Below are 19,966 nucleotides of genomic sequence, written 5' to 3'. Positions count from 1 at the left end.
GATGGAGATGGTCTTTGTGAGGAGCAGGGTCTGGATGAGGGGTCCAACCTGAACTTTGTCCCCGTTTTCATCCCCTGGGCATGATGCAGTGTCTTTTCTCCTCCCTCTTACCCCATGCGGTGTTCTTCCTTTTCTCCCCCCTTCTATGGAAATGGACCCGAGGCATGGAGTCCTCACTTGTTATGAGGCAGAAGCACCCAGGGAGTGTGAGTCAAGGGTGGTGTTAACACATCTGGGTGATGTCCTCTTAGGAGCCTGGAGGAAGAATGTGATGATGGGGACTTGCTGGATGGAGATGGCTGCTCCAGGAAGTGTAAGAAGGAAAAAGGCTTCAACTGTGTCGGTGAGTCTGAGTAGATTTGAGATACCCTTGCTAGGCAGAAATCAAAACAGTGAACTGCTCTCACTTCCCTCATAATAGTCCTTAGAGCACATGGTGGTGCACGTCACTGTAATAAAATGTGGATCTGCAGCTGGAGTGATCTACAGGACTTGTCAGGCCCTCATGATAGGAAATCCCAGGGCCAAATGACCAGCACGCCTCCTGGGAGAGGAGCTGTGTGTGCCTGCAGCCTGGTTTGCAAGCAGGGCATTCTCCATCTCCTTGCAGGAGAGCCGAGCCTGTGCTACGTGCATGATGGAGACGGCGTGTGTGAGCCCTTTGAGAAAACAAGCAGTGTCCTAGACTGCGGTCCCTACACGCCCAACGGATACATGGACCTGTGGGCAGCAAAAGCCTATGCCTCGCATCAGGATGAGAAGTCCTGCCCTGCTTCCTTGGCCACTGGAGAGCCTGTTGCGAAGGTAAGTGAAGGCATGACAGAAAAAAAGACTTTTCTAGCCCATCCCCACCCCCTCCCAGTAAAGCTGGGGGATTTGCTGTCTGAGCAGGATTTTACTGAGGCAGAAATCAAAGCTTCAGAGCAGCTCTGGAAGTGTTGACTGACTACTGTGCTCCCATGCAGAGAGCCAGTAGAAGACCAGAGCATTTCCTACACCCCTCTTGCAGTAGTTTCTAGGGCCAGGAATTGCAGTCCATGGAGGAGTTTCTCATCAAATGGGGGGCACCTCCCCTGTATGCAGTAAGGGACCACCCCTGTCCCACCAGCTAAGTACACGTGAGCAGTGGTTCCACAAAAAAAAAAAAAAAAAAAAGTAATACCTTATAAAATTGGGGCCTGAAAGGATAAAATCACATGTACATCAACATCTGTGCTGCTCTCAGGCTGTCTGATCTGAAGCCAAAGAAAAAATCAATGGGAGAATCATCTTTCATATAGGCTTTGGAACAGGGCCCTGGAGGTCCTCGGATGGGATTTCACCTGATCAGTGTTAACATGGTGTAACATGGTGTGTGTGTGTGTATTCTTTCCTAGCAAGCTGAAGAAGGGGAATAAGTGTGTAGAGAGGGCACATTTTTAGCCATTTATATGTGCACTTCAGCTGATCTGATGATCTGAGTATCATGAAGATGGTTCCTTGCTTAGTTAAATTGTCCGTATGCACGTGATTAGTGGGATGCCTTGGGCTTGGGTGTCTAATCCTCTAGAAGGACACACGTATCTCCCAGGCTTTGTCCCCCAGGCCTAGAGGGAGGCCTGGCACACCGCAGGGCACCAAATGGTGCTGAAACCTGGTATTCAGGCAAAAAAATCTCATCTTTAGATCTTGTTGGCTCAGTCACAATCCAGAGACTATGGTCTTTCTGCCATCCTACAGCCTGTCTCAGGTACACAGGCACCATGAGGTACTTCAACAGCATATTTACACCACCCCAAAAGGACAAAGGCTTTCTGCACACATGTATGAGGAACACCTCAGGGTCCTTACCTCTGCTTCACACTGTGTTGAGCCTCCCCTTAGTTCCTGTAGGTGCTCTTTAATTCTTTCTCTTACTTCCCTCTCTTCTTTCTGGGTTGAAAAAAACCAACAATACAAACCTCTCTTCTTTCAGGCATGTAAATCCTACCTTCACGCTGTGCCAAAGGACCTTTCCCAGGCTGCTTGGTTCCCATGTTCTCGCAGCCAAGACAATGCTCAGGATCCAAATGAGGAGAGGATGCCCTTGGGCGGTGAGAAAGTTTGGCTCAAGGTAAGCGAGGGCGTGTGGTCAGGCACAGAAAGATATGCTTGCCTTTATCCCAACACTTTGGTGACCAAGGCCAGTCCTCTTCTGCCCTTCTGTAGGAGCTCTGGCAGCCTGAAAAGCTGCTCGGATGGGACTGTATACCCTACCAAGGTCTTTGCAAACCCTGAATGCCTGTGGCTGGGTCTTAGGTAGTTGCCCCATTCCCACTGTGAACAGCAAACCCATCCTGGGGCAGACTGCCAGGAGGAGGGCTGTGCCAGAAACCAGAAGCCCACAGAAATGTTTTGAGGCTGAGAAACAACTTGCTCCTGACTACTCCCTGCAGTCGAGCTGTTCTGTTACACCCGCAAAAGGGTGGGCACAAGCTGGCTGAGCTGTGCTAAAGGCCTGGGTTGTTGCTGTTGTTGCTCCCCATGGCTGGGAAAAGCAGCAGCGGGTGCTTCAGAAGCTGTGAGGGTTATAAGAAGAGCAGCATCTTTGGGGATGCTGGGTCACCTGCTGCCTGAGCCTCCAAGAGAGGCTGCTCTCAACACGCCAGGATAAAGATCAGAACATCTGCTCTTTAGCCTCATGAAAATCCCACTTCCAGTTGGCTTCACCTGGAGATGTACTGTCCTCCTGCCTCGGTGACTCCACACCTAAGGAGACGCTTTTATGTGCCCAAGCTGCTGGTCCCCAGCCTGCGCTGGTCTTGGGAGGGTGTCTGGCACATCAACCTCTCCATCCCAGCAGGCAGGGCAGGGAAGAGCCGAGGGCTGGGCCAAGGCAGTTTTTACAGTGTTGATTTTCTGACTGCAGCCACAGTTTGGAGGTTTCGTGGCTGCTGCCTCGTGTTACTGGAAAGATGGGTTGTGGCTTGCTGCTTCCTCAGCAGCCTGAGGGACACCTTGCCCTGCTTGGCTGGAGGCTGTCTAGAGAGGACGTCATCCTGGGACTCTCAGAGCCTCAGGGAATCACCAAACCCAAGCCAATAAACTTCGCTCTTGCCTCTCCATCCTCTCTGAGGTCCTCTCCAAAGAACTTCCTTTAACTGATTTTTTTCCCCCCCTCTGTCTGTGCTCACAACCTACTTTCCAGGTTCAGTCTCTGGTGTAGGCCATGACGGACGTACCTCCTTTCTTCCTTTGCTAGTGAGAAGGCAGAAATCTCCCTCTCTGCCCTACCTAGATGAAAGCTTGCTCTCCACTTCTCACCGGGGGTTAAAGCATGTTCCAGTTTTATTGGAGCTTGTGGTCAGTTCTCTTCCTCTATGGATGTTTATATTAAAGACTTTCATTATTGGTTCTCCATGCTCTCTTTAGGAGTGCTATTATTTTCCGCCCATAAAATTATTTATGGACTAGTAATAAATATGCCCTTTTCTTTCTCTCTCTCTCTCTTTTTTTTTTTTTTTTTAATAGTTTTCCTGATTGGTAACATATTGGGTTGGGAAAGACAGATTCTTGTTGACAATTTGCCTAGCACGCCCGCCTGTGCGGACAGGAACGGTGCTGCTCCTACACGCGTGCACATGTAATTTCGTGGCTACCACCCCCCTCAGCCAGCTCAGAGCTGCACCTGTGTCACCTAGGCTAAAACCATGCCACGAGCCTCACCACAGTGTAGGAATTGCTTCCTACCTCCTCAAGAGGTAGCACCAATGAGCGAGGAAAAGGTTGGGTTGTGTTGTAGGGGGGCAAGAGGTGCACGTGGCTGTACCACCTAATGAAGCATCGACCGTGCAGATGGGAATAATTACCACTTGCAGATCTGCGGCCATGCTTTGTTCTCTGTTTGCAACACATCCGATGCAGGGAGGAATCAAAATCACTTGGAGGCAAGTCACGATGCGTAACACACAGGAAATTAAATGTGAAGGGGGGCAGGGAGGGAGAAGAAAAATTAAACAGATAGCCTGCTGTGGTCAAACACAAAATATGTAAAAATAAATTAAGAAGTATTTTTTTTTTTTTTAAGTAAATTGGGATGTTAGGTAATCCAGCTGCCCTGGCTCTAACTTGGGGCCACTCAGTGCACTCCTGCAGGCTGGGAGACCTGAGCTGGCACCCAAGGCTGGCTGCTGTCAGTGGCTGTGCCACTTTGGCTGCCTAGGTGGGATAGGGAGCAGTGGGGCAGGTGCTGTCCTCACCCCATGCTAGCACCGGCCGAGAGCTGAGCTCTGTGGTGTGCAAGGGCAGTGCCCAGCATGGCTGGGCTGAAACGCCGCTTGGTGGCTGCTCTCCGGGCTGTGCCTGGCCAGCCGGGACTTGTCCTCCTCCCAAATGCAGCTTCGCCTTGAATTTCTGGACTCCATCTATGCCTGCATTCAACAAAAACACTCCATAGGGTGGATCTGGATTGAAACACATCTTGGCGCTGGGTGTGGGGGGGTCTGGGGTGGGGGAGAAAAACATTTCTATCCTCTTACTTCCCAGGAACGTCTGCCCCGCCGTGATTGATGCCACCCATTTCCCAGCTGCCTCCTGTAGCCTTCAGGGCTGCAGACAAGTGGGGAGCTGTCAGCTCTCCGAGCAGGCAGGACTTCCTGCCACAAATCTTTCCACGTGTTGGCTGACGGACAGCTCGCGCTTGCTCTGGCTTCTGGGGCCGTGTCTTTTTTTTAGTGGAAATAGTGCGGCAGCAGAGCCGGGGCTTGCACTACCCAGGTGCCTCGCTGGTGTAGAAGGGGGAACCTGGCGAGGAAGGGCAGAGAAAGGGGGATCCAGGTCTTGGTCAAATAGGGCTTCGTTTTAACAGCAGCAAATGGGGAAGCTGGGGAGATGCCATAAATGTATGGCAAGGCAGGACTGGTGCACGTGGGAAATAGTAGTGAAGGGAAAGGAGGAGGGGAAGGACCATGTTCCTGCACCCTCCTTTCCTTCCCCCTGCCCATTCACTGACCCCACGCAGTGTGTGAACCCCAACCCTCCTCTCCCCACCTGCTCCCTCCTTGCCTCCCTCTGGTGCCATCAGGAGGGTTGCACCAGGTGTGTGTGCTCCGACTCTCCCCCAGGTGTGCTTCGAGCGACCCGCAGTGCCCACCTCCATCCTGGTCTTCCTGGCCTCTGACGGCACGGCCCCGAGCGACCAGCACAAGCCGAGGGTGACCGTCCAGCTGAGCAATGTGGAAGGGCTGAACCGCTCCTTGGGTGAGCACCGGGCACAGCGCCTCTGCTGCCCAAACTGTGCTCTGGGCTTGTCTGCCAAGACACGTGGGCAAGCAGGGGTGGTGGTGGAGCACCAGAATGAGACACGGTGCTACCAGCGCTGAGCCTGTGCCTTCTTTTCTCCTCTTCACCTCGCAGGGACGCACGAGCTGTCGTGTCAGCACAACCCGCTCGTCATCGATGCAACCCGCGGCCAGAAGGACCCGTCCTACCGGGCCGGGTCGGTGCTGCTCAACTTCTCCTCCCCGCTCGTGGGCATCGCAGCCGTGGCCTTGCGGACGCCAGCTCTGCCGGGCTCTGCTGACCCCACCACCTGCCTGCTGCCGCACGAGGAGGGACACGGCCATCAGCGATACAGGTATTGCCGCCTCGGGCGCCTTTCCAGGGGCTCTGGGCTTGGGTTTTGCTGGGTTTGGCTCCATGCAGGGAGTGCCTGAGCTTGAACTGGGGGGAAGGGAGTGGACCAGGTGGCCCCTTCCAACCCCAGCTGCTCCGTGACCACTCTTCATCCTCAAAGAGTTGCTTTGTGACTGTTCTCAGGTGGGTTTTGAATTGTTACTGGAAAGGCAGGTGTAATTAGACTTGATTTGTTTATCTCGCTGCATGGGTGAGGGGGCAGGAAAGCAGACTTTGTGCATGGCCTGTGCATATGCACAGAAGTGCATGAAGGCAGTGTTTCCTGATGGGAAAGCCAAGCTCTCTCTGCTGAGCAGCTATTGCTGAGGGTTTCTTCTGTGTGTGCTTTGCTGACATCATCCCACCCAGTCCCTTCCTTCCCTGCAATATGGGGAACATGGACGAAGCTCCCCGTGCCACGGCTGGCAGCCTCCCTTTGCTGGCTTGGGCTGCCTTGCTGATAAAGACGATAGCTGCCACAGTGCTTTGATGCCAGGCATGCAGCAGTGCCCAAGTGTCTTTGTAAAGCTGTGAAGGAGAGGAGGTGTTTACAGGATGGGGTGCTGCTTTCCAGGCAGCTTGAGCTAGCAAAGGCACAGGTAAGGACCATCACCCAAGATAGGTTAAGTCGACAAGGCAGCAAGAGCATGCAGACATGAGGAGGGACAAGAGGATGATACCCAGCTTTGACCTGGAGCAGTAGTGGGGCTGGCAACCCCTGGTTGCTAAAATCATGTAACTGGGAATGCTGAGTTTGGGTATGAGCTATTGTGGAGGCACTAAGAGCAAAGGGCTCTGGCTAGGGTCATCGCATCGCTACTCCTGTTGTTATTTTTCTGCTGCTGATGGCCCTGGATGGATGAACATCCCTGATAATGAATGAGCGTGTGTGTGTTTGTCTAAAAGCTTGTGGGATCACGGTGCGATTGATTTATGTAGAGTTCTGGAAGCTGTGAATATCCAGCAGTTGCTTTTTACTTTTTTTTTTTTTTTTTTTAAGTGCATGTGTGATTTATACAGAAACATAAATCTTAGTGAGTCAGCATATAAATATTATTCTCAGCCTTACATTAAAGGATCAGTGTCCACCTGAAATGCAGTCCGTTTCCTCCTGGTAGCTGTTACAGCTATGTACACACATGCTTCCAAGCCCCTAGCCAACTGATGTGGTTTTTCAATTACATTTTCTCATCCTTTAAAATAATTTTGTGCTCTCATTGCTTGAGAGCTTCCCCCTCCCCCTCAGAAGTGGCTGGAAGGATGAACAGACTGACCAGACATAGCTCAGCATCGCTTATGCATGGGCAGAAGTACATAAAGGGACAGAGGAAAGTAAACTTTTCATAAAAACATACAGCCGGTGAGAGAGAAGAAGCTTCAAGGGGAGACCCTGTCAGCTCATTTTCTGTTAGACACCAGTGGATCCACATCAGTAGGGATCCAATCCCACCTTCAGGAAAAACACCACTTCCAGTGTCGGGAAAGAGAAAGGCAGCAAAGTCAGGCATGGGGCTGGCCTTTGGAGAAGAGATTTCCGGAGCAGTTTCCTCTGGCCAGAGGCATCGTGAGGTTTCAGCCATTAACAGGGTGGACACAGGGCTGAAATCAGCCTTGTTACAGTGTCTTAAAAATCTTCTGCTCATCACCCAGGCAGGAAGAATGGCAAAGTGATTAGCTTCAGCCCTTCCTTATCATGAAGCAGCTTCAAGCACCCCAAGCCCAGTCTGCTGGCCTCCCTGCAGTGACCTTCCCTGCTCAGCTGCGAGGGGGCAGGATGTTAAACTGCAGGTTATGCAAGTGTCTTTAGCAAACACGCTAAGCAAATCGGATCCCCAGAGTCTGAGGAGTAGGAAATGCTATTTATAGTGTTGCTTTTCTGGACAAGAAGCTTGAATATTTAGAGGGGGTAAGGCTTTGATTTACAATCTCCAGTAGTCTTGCTAATAATAAAGGATCTGCCTTTGCTAAGTCAGGAAAGGTCCAAGTATTTTTTTCCCTTTTATTGTGTTTATAAAATCTATTTCATATCCAAAACAAATGTTGAGTAGTACTTTTATTTTTCAGGGCTAATAATTGGTTTCACATAAGGGCAGGTGGAATCTGGGGAAAAGTATCCCTATTAAAAAAAAAAAAAAAGGAATGTAAAATCTTTATAGGTTTAGAGATATTCAACTGTAAAAGATCATAGAAGATCTGTGTTATTCCAATAAAAAGTTGAATTGACCATTCGCATGCACCCAGCCTCGCATACACAGTACGTGCATGTAAGTGCTTTCCTAAAATAACCCAAGAAAGGGACAGTAACAAAAGCAAGAAAGAAACGAGGTTTCCTGACTTCAGCCTAGAAATGCTCGTTGCCAAAATAATAAATATGACTGCTTGGTATTTCTGCAACATCTTTCATCTTGAAGGATCTCAAAGTGCTTTGGAGGCTTAGGAAAACAAAGAGATCACGTTTCTGCTGGTGAAATGCAGCCATCTCCAGGTCAGGATGCAGAAGGCGATTGTCGCTAGAAAAACACGTCCTTGTTTTGAAGAAAGAGTTGCCTTCTCCCTTCAAACCCACCTCAGGCATCACAGGTGGGAAGAGCACTGGCAGACCAAAGTGGCATGGACCTTGCCCCTCGCTACCAGCACCACCACCCCCTCTCCACTGGGCTCTTTTTCGCATTCTGCACCGAATCGCAACCACATGAGGTCGAGCAGAAACCAGACTTTTAATAAGTTTCCTGAAAATTCCCATCTGCAGAGATATACGTGCCTGGTATGAAACTGGATGCAGGGCACTCTCCTGTGGGTCTGTCCCTTCCAGACCAAGCAGCACCTAGAGCAGGGAGCGCTGCCCCTCGACAGGACTGCCGTCCCACCAGGCTCGGGCTCTCTACCTTTCATGCTTTTCTTTGTATTTTAACACTGAGCCACAATCCCTCCTGTTTTCCTTGGTACAGACTATATAGTGAACCAGGGGAACATTGTTCATTTCCTCTGTTATTTTTATTTTTAGCTCAGTTTTATTTTTAGCATGTTTTATTTTATGTTAGCATATGCTGGGAAATGCCTTGGCAAGTTAACAGGCAAGGTGCTACAAAATGCAGGCTGCATTGTGCTTCTATTTCCTGCGTGCCTGCCCTCCTCTGCACCCTCAGAACTTCATTTTGTGCACTCAAGGGGAGCCTGGCCGGGCTTCCTCCTTCATGGAAGGGGACTGTCAGGAAGGGAAAGTTAGAGGGAGGAGGAGAGTTGTATCTGTTAGTGTTAAAAGATAGCTGCGTCTGTGCGGCTCTGTGCACATCCTCTCTCCTTGCCTGCAGGACAAAACTTCTCAAGAACCAAGTGGTCCTGACCACCACCTTTCCCAGGGCATGGGCTTACCTCAGCCTTTGGCTCTGCCCTCAAACCTCTCAAGGTGCCTCTCCTCTGGCAGCAGAGGTGACAATGCAAACCCTCGGAGGTGCTAGGACCATCTCCAGGGGCTGCTCCATACCCTTTTCTCTCCGCAGCCCAGCTACCTTCTTGGTTTTAATGTTTCTTATATGGGCTTTTTTAGGATGCTCAAGGCCTCTTCTGCCTTTCTCTGGGGTTAGCCAGTCTCACCTAGGGAAAACACATTTCTCAGCACAATTTATTTTCACCAGTTTGATCCTGAGAGTTGAACACAGCAGCTGAACAGTTCAGGAACAGTCTGCTTGGTGTCACCTTAGAGGAAGGGCCACCTGGTCCCAAAAATATTCCTTAAATGTGGCCAGCCCCTGATACGCAGCAGAAAGGTGAGCTGCCATGGACATGCTGTGTGTGATGCAAGGGACGTTCCCTTCCTGGCTCAGGCACACCTCCTGGTGAGACCCTTGAACCTTGGTCTTGATTCCCTCACTCTCTTACCAGTAGGGACATTACGTGAATCACGCAAAGCCCTCTGTCCTCCCTGTGTCCCATGAAGAAGGGAAGGAGCTCTGGGAGACCCGGGTTTGCTCCTGGAGGCCCTCAGTGTACCGCTGCAGCCAGCCTGACCCGTTCTGTCCTGCCTTCCCCAGTATTGCACACAGGCAACGACATTTTGCCCAGAAGCTGGATTAAACACATCCTTCGGAAAGCTTTCCTATCTTCTATTACAGACTGCAGGAGGTGATGAGTTCAGCATCTCCCCTGCTGAGCTATTCTTGCATCCAGTAACCCTCTGTGCTGAGAAGTGGCCTCTTTCATGATTTCAGGATGAAAGCTGTCCATCTCCAGCTCCAGTCACTGCCTTTTGCTCCATCCTCCCCAGCAAGGGATTGTCCCCCTCTACTTCGCCCTTGTGAGGCCCCACCTGGAGTGCTGCCTCCAGGTCTGGGGCCCCCAGCACCAGAAGGATGTGGGGTTGTTAGATCGGGTCCAGAGGAGGCCACGAGGATGATCGAGGATGGTCACAGCAAGGCATGCGGCCTGGCAGACACATCCTGCCCGCGTGCTGTGTTCAGGAAGGAGCCAGGCCAGCTCCTCACAGCAGGATGAAGGTACAGCCCATCCTGCCTCAGGCTGGGAAGCACAACAGCCCAAACCCAGCGTCCTGTCCAGCCCTGCTTTCTGAGCTTCTGTAAACCTAGTTTGGTGCATTCGACATCTCACTGGTACCTCCTCTCTATCTGTGAGGTGGATGACAGCAGATGACTCATAGGGATGTTATTTTTTTGGCAAGTTTCTTTGGGAGTCGCATACAGAAGCAAACATCTTTTCTTGAGGTGGCAGCCTCAGTGAAGATCTTAATCAAGAAGTATCACCACCGTTGGGTCTGTACATGCAGCCTGCTCCCACAAGGACGGTTGCCATCAGGTTTACTGTAATAGTGTGAGACCTTTCCCCTTCATGAGAAACATGCCTGAAGGGAGAAGAAATTTCCAAGTATTTCCAAAACACCTTTTCTCATTTCCCGGCTATCCTCTTTCGCTAGACCGCATTGGGGTAAACATCTTTTATCTCACTGATGTTCAGTGCCGCAATCCAGACTCCACCAGAGTGTATGCAGTGACTACTTTCAACCTGGGGAGATTTGGCTGAAGCCTTTACCTTTCCATCAACACCTCCTACAGCCCCTTCTCCCCCAGATTTGCACTATGAGATGAACTTCATATAATAATAATTTTCCCCTGCTAAAGTTGGAGCTTGATGTTAAGGGCTGTTTTAGGAGCAATGTTTGGGTTGAAAGCTAGGGTAGATACTACAGCAATTTATGGATGATTTATTGTACTTTAGGCAGCTGCACTGTATTTGGCTTGGCTTTGCTTGACTTGGGTAAATCCATCAATATTTTCTGGGTTCCGTGAAATAATTGCTGTAAAATGCAAAACTTTAGCTTTTCAGAATTTGGGTTTCATTACAACAAAATGATCCCTTCTTACCAGCATTGTCACCACTGGTTCAACATGTTCCCCTGGTGGTGGTTGCCTCACATATTTATTAAAGAATGATGAAGAATCCCAAAGGAAAATCTTTACCCTAAGTGTATAGAATTGGTCCCATTTCATAAGAAAGCTCTTATCATTCCAGAGTACTTAAGGCCATCCCTAGGCAGAATTTCACAAATTTCCAGGTCTGAAATTCTCTTTCATGTATGAGTTATGGAACTCGATGAGCCCAGAAAGTCATGCAGGCTGGTGCTGATGTGGAATAAGTTAGGAGAAAAAGCTTTGCATTTTGTAAAAATGTTGTTGACAAATCATTAGTTTGAGCTTCAAAGGGTGCTGGGATAAAAATGGAAATTTTTTTTAGATGTTTCACACAGAAAAAAAAAATATATTGGCTCGCCATACGTCTTAAATGGTCTGAACCAGAAATGGCCAAATGTCAGGAGTTTGCAGCTGTGATACAGGAATTTCATTTATCATCAAAAGGAGAAAGAGCTCCTTCATGCTGAGATCAGAACTGGGCTAACTACACCGTTTCCTTGTCCAGCCTTCGTTGGGGTGTTCCAGCGGCTGGGAGCAATGATTTATTCCATTGCGTTACCCGAGCCATAGTAAGGCACGATGGAGCCAGGCCACATGGCTTTTCTTGTCCTGCACTTGTATGGCATCAGGCTCAAAGATGTCCTGACGCAGAATAATGCAAAGGCACTCACAGTGGTGTTGGCAATGATAAAGGAAGTGATCAAGGCAAAGCATGTAGATAGAATGACTTTTTGCTTTGTTTTTAATTGAGCTTACTGATGTATTTGAGAATAGCAGCCAGCTTTCAGTGATGAGAGCCCCTCTTTAGGTCTGGAATAGCAGCATTAGACTTCAAAGTACAGGCTGAGAGCTCAGAGCTACTCAGGACTTGAGAACATGCCTCAGATGGTGTCCAAACTAAAATGCAGTGTTTTTTTTTTTTTCTGTTTTTTTTTTTTTTTTTTTTTTTTTTTTTTTTTTTTTTGTGGGATGTGGGCATTGGTCGTCACACAGAGAGAACAGCGGCAGGTTAGTCACCTTCTGGGGCTAAGAGAGAAAGATAAAAGATATCTGCACATATAGAACGTGCAAGGTAATGCACGTGTGGTGTATATAAAAAGGAATGTTTCAACCTCACATTATGATACACAGCTATAAATCTCCCCATATACCTACCTCTACAAATCATGGTGCGTTTGTAACATAGTCAGTAACGTGCGTGTTTCTTGGTCTGCTTTCTACCAGCACTGCCAGTTGTGTGTCCAAACTGGTGGAAAGCAGAGCTGCAAACGATGCGTGCTGTGTTAGTGCAGCAGACGTCCGGAGGACCAGGGCTGTGTCACTGCTCCACCAGCACCCGTGGAGCTGCCCTTGGCCCAGCTGGATGCACTTGGAGGTGCCACCACAATGAGCGTGGCCTCACGAGCAGATGAATGTGGGTCAGGACAGCGGCTGCATCCCGGGGAGGTGCAGCAGGGGCAGGGACCGTGTGTGCGTGCACGGGGGGCGCGGACGGGGAGCAAAGCAGCCGCCCGGAGAAGGTAGCTGCAGGAGGGGATAGGGCCACAATTGGTACCAGATGCCCTCAGAAGCTAATGACCTGACAAACGCTCTGCTCATAAAACAAATTCTTTAAAAAGGAAGCAAATGGAAATATAAGCTAGTGAAAGAATTTGCAGCAGCTGCCCTGAAACCATTTCTCACTTCATAAACAGGTCTGCATTGAAAAAACAGCCTCTTTTTTCTTGTTCTCCTTTGTGGTCCCCTCCCGTGCCATTCCTCCCCTCTGCCTGTGCCCACCAGCTCTTGCAGGGCTGTGGCCCCCAGGTTTCCACCGTGCCTTTGGCTCGGCAGACTTGTCCAGACTCAGCGGCACATTGCGTTCCCTTAATATCCATGTCAGTACCGGGTTTTTTGTCGTTTGAGGAATTTCTAGCCATGTGTCCTCAGCTGGAGGGCTTGAGCAAATGCAGGAGGCAAAGGCAGCACGACATATGCTTCCTGTGGGCCAAACGTAGTGCACAAAATTGGGGCAGCCCTGTGCAAAGTGGGGCTTGGCCAGGGAGCAGGGGAGCATCAAGGGGCATCTTCTGCTCCCCCTATATTGCCTGGAGCTGCAGCACCTCTGCCCCACTCCAGGAGGGCTGCTGTCAACCTTAGCACCACTTGCAAAAGGATAAAAACAGAGAAACAAGCAAAAAACAAGAGTCCTACCCACCAAATGTCCTAGGTATACCCCAGCTGAGCCTATAGGGCTGGACAGATGCACGTGGAGATGTTCTTGTTCCCGAAGAGCCTGGCATCACCGCAGCTTAGCACAGCCAAGTGGACATGAGGCTCTGGACTCTGCTGACAGGCCTGGGGGAGGGGTCTGCACGTACCTTGAAGAACATCTCATGGATGGCATGGATCTGCAGGGGCTCCTTCTTCAGCTAAACCATTTTTTTTTTTTGCAGTTGGAGCATCCCCCATGGGTTCTCTGATGTCCAATGCAGTGCTTGATGTGCCTGTTGCCCTTCTAGGAGTAGAGGCTTTAAAAGGCTTCTTCATCTTTTCTTCCTGTCCACTTGTTGCTGCTAATCTTGTCATTAAATAGCAGCACAGGGAACTCTTACTTCACGCTAAAGCTGACTGAAATTGAGGTGTGGGTTCAAAACTTACTGGGAAGGAGGAACACCCAATATTGCTGTCTGGGCTTTGTTGCCTCTGGAAAGCCAAGCCTAGAATAAGCAGGGGCTGAGGAATAGGCATGCATCTCTGTACCCATCCGTGGCCTGCTGGGCATCCCATGCAGGTGCCACCTGTAGAGCCGCCCCCTGCTGCACAACGCCAGGGGCCTGCTGGCTGACCCCATCCCTCTTCTTCTCCGTAGCTGTGCCCACGGTGCCTGTGCAGGGCTGGGAAGCTGTACGAAACCCCCTATTGCTCACACCGCCAGCATGAACTGCACCTCTGACGGCCCGAGGCACATGGAGTGCTCCATCACCTGCGAAAAGGGCTTCGTGCTCCGCTCCAGCAATGGGAAGAGCCTGGGCTCCACGCAGGTGAGTGACTGCTGGGCCGGTTGAGAATGGGCTTAAGCAGCCCAGGGTGGTTGGTGTGGCCCCAGGACACGTTGTCCTTCCAAACCCAGGCTTTTTCAATGAACTTCAGGCTGATGACGGCCCTGGCACTGGACCTCAGTGCTGGTGGAGCTGCTCCGGACCCTCTCCTTCCTCTGCTGCCATTCCCCCAGGCTCCCAAGCCCCGTGCAGCCACAGCTCTGCCAGGCTAAATGCCACTGCAGGGGACATCCCAGGCTGGGGTGGTGCACTCCCAGAGGGAGAAGAAGGCATTTCTCTTCTCTGGATGGGCACTGCTGGGAGGGCTAAGCATCCCAGGGGCGTTTTCTCTTTTAAAGTTGAAGTTAGAGGCTCGGGGAAAAAAAAATGACATCCTTGCAGAGCGACTATATTTAGAGGGCTGCAGAGGAGAGCAGCCTCCAGGAGCTTTTCTTCCTTTGCTCTGTGCTACTATACTGCTGCCCAGCCCCTGGGGCAGTGCAGAGGTCAGCAAGAAAGAGCTCATCCAGCAGCCTCAGGGCTGTGCTGGCCACCACGCAGGCCTGAAGGGAAGAGCAGAGCCAGGCTGTGGAAGCAGGGTGGACCTCTCTGCCCTCCAGAGAGCTGCAGGTGCTCGCCCCTGGCAGGTACGTGTCCTGTGAGAGGTGCTAGAAATTCCTTTCCTGGTCTGTGGGGAGGATAGAGGAGAGCATGGTGTAGCCAGCAGCTTCGTTCGCATGCCTGCAGCTCGCCACATTTCCCTAGTCTCCGACAGTTTGCCTGTATGACCCTGCGTACCTGTATACATCTCCTGCCATTTTAAGGAAAAATGCACAACTCTCCACTGGGTGTCCTCTCCACCTGGCTCAGTTTCACCACGATCCTGCCATGCACCAGAGAGCACCAGGCTAAAAGTTAGTGATGTCCCTCAGGGCCACCACGTCCAGGTTCCATCTGGATGTGCTGGCTGGGAAGACAGACCACAGGCAGCGTGGTTGTGCTCAGTCAACGAAGGGGCAACAGGAGGAGTTGAAATAAAACTGTTTTTTTTTTGTTGTTGTTTTGTTTTGTTTTTTCCCCTGCAGACCCTCTCTGAGGAGTGCTGGATTCGGGTTAGTGGGCTGGGGATAGCAACTGTGGCCCGCCATCGTGTTTTGGCAAGGTCCAGGGCACATACTGACCACATTTAGGCCTGGCACCCATGGTACCCCTGGTAGTTGGGACTCTGGTTCTCATGCAAGCCCCCAGACTCATAATTACAACTTATAAATACTGGTAGACAAACCTCAGATTTCAGTGGGCGCCATGGGCATGACAGGACCAGGACATTTGGGGAAAAACAGTCAACAGGAGAGGTGTACATCAACAGCTGTGTTAAGAGTTGGTCTTGTAGGGGAGAACAAAGCATTGCACAGAGCTGGGAATAACTTGTAGTTCAGGAAATTTTGGGGTATTTTGAAGGGATATCTTTTGGCCCTTAATGTGCTCTAGCACCGCTTAGACAATGTCACACTTGGAGGCAAGCAGTTACAGAAGGCCTCTAGAGGTGACTTGCGTGTCACCCCAGGGACCAATCACTGCTTTCACACCCTCAGCATCATGCCTTGAACCACAAGGAATGCCACACTGTGCCACACAAAGTCCCTGAAACCTGAGCCAGCCCGTTTGGCTGCAGTACTAGAACATGCTGTTAGAGCTGGGTTTTGGGGGTCTGATGGAGCCTCACTTTCTCCGCAGCAGGACGTGGTTCTGACGTGCAGCTCAGGGCGGTGGGACCGATCTGTGACTTGTGACCCTGTTGACTGCGGTGTCCCTGACCAGTCGCATGTCTACTACGCCAAGTTCTCCTGCCCCAAAGGGACCACCTACCTGAAGCGATGCTCCTTCTCCTGCGTCCACCCAGCCAAGCTTCAAGGTACGGTCTGGAGTGCCAGGGGATTTAACCCTCCCTTTTTGGTGCCACCTCTCCGTGCGTGTCCCTAGGTATTTCGAAGTGACCATTGCTACTTTGAATGTCCTGGGTGTCCTCGCCTCTGCCAGCCAGGTGAGCTCTTGGGAGACCTCCCTACATGGTGAGCATCCATCCCTCTTGAGCAGGGACACCGTGGTGTGGGGATGCTCCCTCTGACGCTCACCCCCTGGCTGGCGACCCATATCCACTCCCTTCAGGGTGTTGGGATGTCTTCTTCTGAGACCTGGTGAGGTCTGGCAGGCTCCGGCATTATGGGGATGAGGGAGGCCAGAAGAGTGTAGGGATCCAGTGCAGACAAACAGGGAGGACTTCAGAGAGCCAAAAATGGGCTGGTGGCTGTGGGAAAGCATATGGTTCAGGAAGCCTGGGGCACTATAAAGCCATAGAGACTGATGCCCACAGCTGCAGAGCAGTCTCGGAGATGTGCACCACCCAGACACACAGCAGTCCTCCAGACACGCCATGGCCTGGCTTTCATTCTGCCGACTCCATCAATACCCACAGGAATGTTTTTAAGCCAAGTCGGAGAAAGAGAGCTACTGTTCCTGTCTATACAAGGCTGAGCTGGATGGGATTTCGTGGGTAATTGCCTTGACAGCTTCAAGCATTGGGACTTTATGTGAGTTTCCACCAGCGCCTTTGCTCCGAACAATCGCATACAACAAATCATTTTAATGGGTGCCCTATTTTATGGCGACATTTATAGCTGAAACGTATGAGAATCATTTACTGTTTTTTTAGTTAAATCTACGGAGCAAAAACTGCAGGGAATTAAGGTCTCATTTCATGACAGGAGGGACGCCGGCAGATCCCAGCGTGAGCTGATCAAAGGGTAGCGCACGAACGACAACTCGACAGACCAAATTCTGCACAAACCCATGCCATTGCCTTCGGTGGGTCAACTGAGGGCAGGGCTTGAAGCCGATATTTCCCTCACAGCCTCCTCTTGTTCCCGTTGAAGTCAACGGGAGGTTTGCCACGGGCTCCCTTGGCGGGAGGCATCCCATCCGTGGAGTGCCCTGGGTGGCTTCCAGCAGCTGACACAAGTCCTGGTGGTGCTCAGCCAAGGCTGTCGAGGCGCGCGGGTAGACTCGCAGAGGTCCAGCTGCCGAGCTGTTGAGGCAGGAACGTGTCTGCTGCTTGTACTCCCCAAAGGCTGGCGTCCTTATGGGCAGCCTCTCAGTGCTAATAAATGCTTAGAACAGGAAGGGAAGGGATCGCATGGCTCCTGCCACAGCACTTGGAGGTGGGGACAACCCATTCGCCTTGCCGCCGGGAGCACCGGCCCGTCGGGAACGCAAGCGCTGAGTGGAGCCACGGTCTTGCCCTTGTCCAAGAGCAGCTGTAGGCAGAGCGGTGATCCTATAAAAAGAAAGTGATGCTCAGTTCCCTGTCAACTCTGAGGTCAGAATTCCCAGTTACACGAGGTAGGGCTCCTGTGTCTGTCCTGCTGGCACTTCCCATCTTGTGCTGTACACGTGGCAAGACGGCTTGTAAGGGCAGGTGTTGGACAACCTGCAGAAAGCACCCAGGGAGACTGAAGTTGAGCTGAAATAAATACGAGAGAGAGGTAGTCATATACAAAGCCCCCAGCCCACTGACAACTCTCCTGAGGTATCACCAGAGAGGGGAATTAAAGGGAGAGTTGGGGGAAGATGTGCAGAACCAAAATCGCATCTCCAGCCCCTAGCTGTCCAACTAGCCCATGGTCTTCCAATTTGTTGCTTCCCTTTGTGCCCATGCCCACTCTAACAAGAGGACTTTTGAACCCAAACACGCTGCTTCTCTCTTGGTGCCAGGAATGAACCAGTGGCTGACCTGCCTGGAGGACGGTCTCTGGTCGCTCCCCGAAGCCTACTGCAAGCTGGAGTGTGACGCGCCTCCCGCGGTGCCCAACGCCAAGCTCCTGGTCCCGCGGTGCCTGCAGGGTAACCACGACGTGGGCTCTGTCTGCCGCTACAAGTGCAAACCTGGATACCACGTGGCCGAGAACACAGCAGGCAAACCAAAAAAGTAAGTCTGTGGTGGGTCTGCCACCACTCCTCCCTGCCTCCCCTCTTTCCAGCTTGAAGGAGGATGGGCCATGGTACGCTGCATTTATTGGAGCCCTGCTTTGGCTGCTGGGATAGACACGAGGCAGAGCAGCTGACTCTGGTTGTGCTTATTTCCTCAGATGTGAGAGGTATTCTCCTAATTTAGGTCACAGCAGGTGGGAATGAGATGTAAGCTGCCATTGAGCACGTTAAGTGCAAGTTAAGTGCCTTAACCTAAAGCACATGAGTTGTCCCACACACCTCAATGCACTTGTCACTTGCTGAAAATGAAGCACATACAGAAGTGTGTGCAGGCTCTCAGGTAATTAGCTAATGATGTACCAAGATGCTAGAAGACTCCTGGAGCTGCCGCCTTTCCTCAAAGCAACAATCCCAGCACCGTGACCTGTTTTAGTTGTAACAATTGACAGCCTTCTGTCAGGGTTAACATTTTACCCCCTGCATGTCTTGGCTAAATTTAATCTCAAACATTTGTAGTTCAGTTGGAGAAGATTTTCCCAGTGCTTCAGGGAAAAATTCCTGGTGATTCACTAGCACTGTGCTGGGCCAATAACATGATGCTGGTGGGTAGAGCAGCGTTTTGTCTGCGATACCTCCAGCTGAAGTCCCCATTGGGTCTGGTCACTACAGATTCCCTGGCACAGGCGGGGTCCTCCCCAGAGTCCTGGTGCTAGCCCAAATCAAGTAATTACGTGCTAATTGTTTAATGCCCCCTTCCAGTTTTAATTGGATGCAGACCTCAGCTCTACTTAGCTCTGGGGTAGGGTTGTTGTGCTCTGGGAAGCAGTTGCCAAATTTCTTGCCTAGTAATGAAGGAAGTGGTTTCTGTAAACAGCTTTTCACAGTGTTAGGAGGATTTCTTGGGCCAGGGGGAGCTGAGCAAATTACGATTATGGCTATGGTCACATGGACTGCTTTGCAAACCGTGGAGCAGCTCGGATGCCTGTGGCATTCAGGCACTGGATGTGCAATCAGATCAACACAGCTTGCACAGTTAGGCTGTCTCACCCATGCTGCCACAAGCACTGGGGAAAAGGATGCCCTCTGGGAGACCCCAGCGCTCCTCTGATGCGTGGGACATCCCTACAGGCCCGAACAGCCTGTAAGTCAAGTCAAGGAAAATCACATGAAATTGTTTACATTTTCATGGCAAAGGATGTTGAGATAGCGCTTTCCCATTTGCTCGTATCGTTATTACTAATCCACCCAATATCTTTGACAGTAGGGCACAATCCTATTACAGCAAGCAAAAAAAATAAAAAAATTAAAAAGTTAACAAGCAGAAAATCTGTTGCTTTCTCATGTATGTTAACTGCTCTATGAGTGGCCTGATCCAAAGCAAAAACCTTTCCCTGGAAGTGTCTGCGCACTGCTTCATCTGGAGCTCTGTGCATGCACTCAGCTTCAGTGCAAGCCCCTTGGCACGTGCAGCGAGCAGCAGCTACTAGTCAGTACATGGGCCAGTCGATTACTAGGTTGCTGGAAATCCTTCTGGTGTTTCAGGCCTGGCAGGCAGACCATCAGAGCTGCCAGAGGGGTTGCTCTCTGTTCAGGGACGTTTTTGGAGAATGGAGTTGTTAGAGAAGGCGACGGGGAGCTCTGGAAGGGGTTGGCACTGGTGGGGTGCAGGCTCCTGATGTGCTGGTGAGGGAGTAGAGTTTCAGCTGAAGACTCAGGCATCAGGTTTTGGGGTGTCCTGAGATCTCTCTGGGCTCTTTCTGGGTTCAGCAAGCTGAGTTCATGGTCTGTTATCTCTGCGTCATCCACCAATCCAGCAAGAACCAGCCCTGTAAAAGATTTGGTGCTGTACAGGTGTTGGTGGGCACAAGAAAGCATGACTGCAGTGTCTGACCAGCCTTCTGCAGT

General features: G+C 51.0%; 1 protein-coding gene and 1 long non-coding RNA gene across 2 annotated transcripts in view; one reads left to right on the top strand and one right to left on the bottom strand.

Annotated features, from left to right (window-relative positions):
* The window catches only part of PAPPA2 (pappalysin 2), a gene marked incomplete at its 5' end in the record, with an annotated part of 74,792 nt that overhangs the window by 30,355 nt on the left and 24,471 nt on the right, over positions 1 to 19,966 (top strand). The window contains 8 exons of the mRNA XM_084527718.1: positions 252 to 343; positions 611 to 804; positions 1,955 to 2,092; positions 5,082 to 5,217; positions 5,374 to 5,593; positions 13,906 to 14,077; positions 15,812 to 15,989; positions 17,846 to 18,059. Of these exons, the coding sequence (XP_084383844.1) occupies positions 252 to 343; positions 611 to 804; positions 1,955 to 2,092; positions 5,082 to 5,217; positions 5,374 to 5,593; positions 13,906 to 14,077; positions 15,812 to 15,989; positions 17,846 to 18,059 (1,344 nt within the window). The remainder of the gene's footprint in view (positions 1 to 251; positions 344 to 610; positions 805 to 1,954; positions 2,093 to 5,081; positions 5,218 to 5,373; positions 5,594 to 13,905; positions 14,078 to 15,811; positions 15,990 to 17,845; positions 18,060 to 19,966) is intronic.
* LOC311440609 lies at positions 16,512 to 18,217 on the bottom strand. Its single transcript, XR_014695483.1, has 2 exons — positions 17,865 to 18,217; positions 16,512 to 17,594 (listed from the first exon to the last, which is right to left on the bottom strand). It is a non-coding gene; the product is annotated as an uncharacterized lncRNA (long non-coding RNA).

Source organism: Aythya ferina (assembly GCF_964211825.1).
Source record: "Aythya ferina genome assembly, chromosome: 8".
NCBI lineage: Eukaryota > Metazoa > Chordata > Aves > Anseriformes > Anatidae > Aythya > Aythya ferina.
The sequence above is the reverse complement of the archived record's forward strand: the minus strand, read 5'-3'. Positions and strand labels throughout refer to the sequence as shown.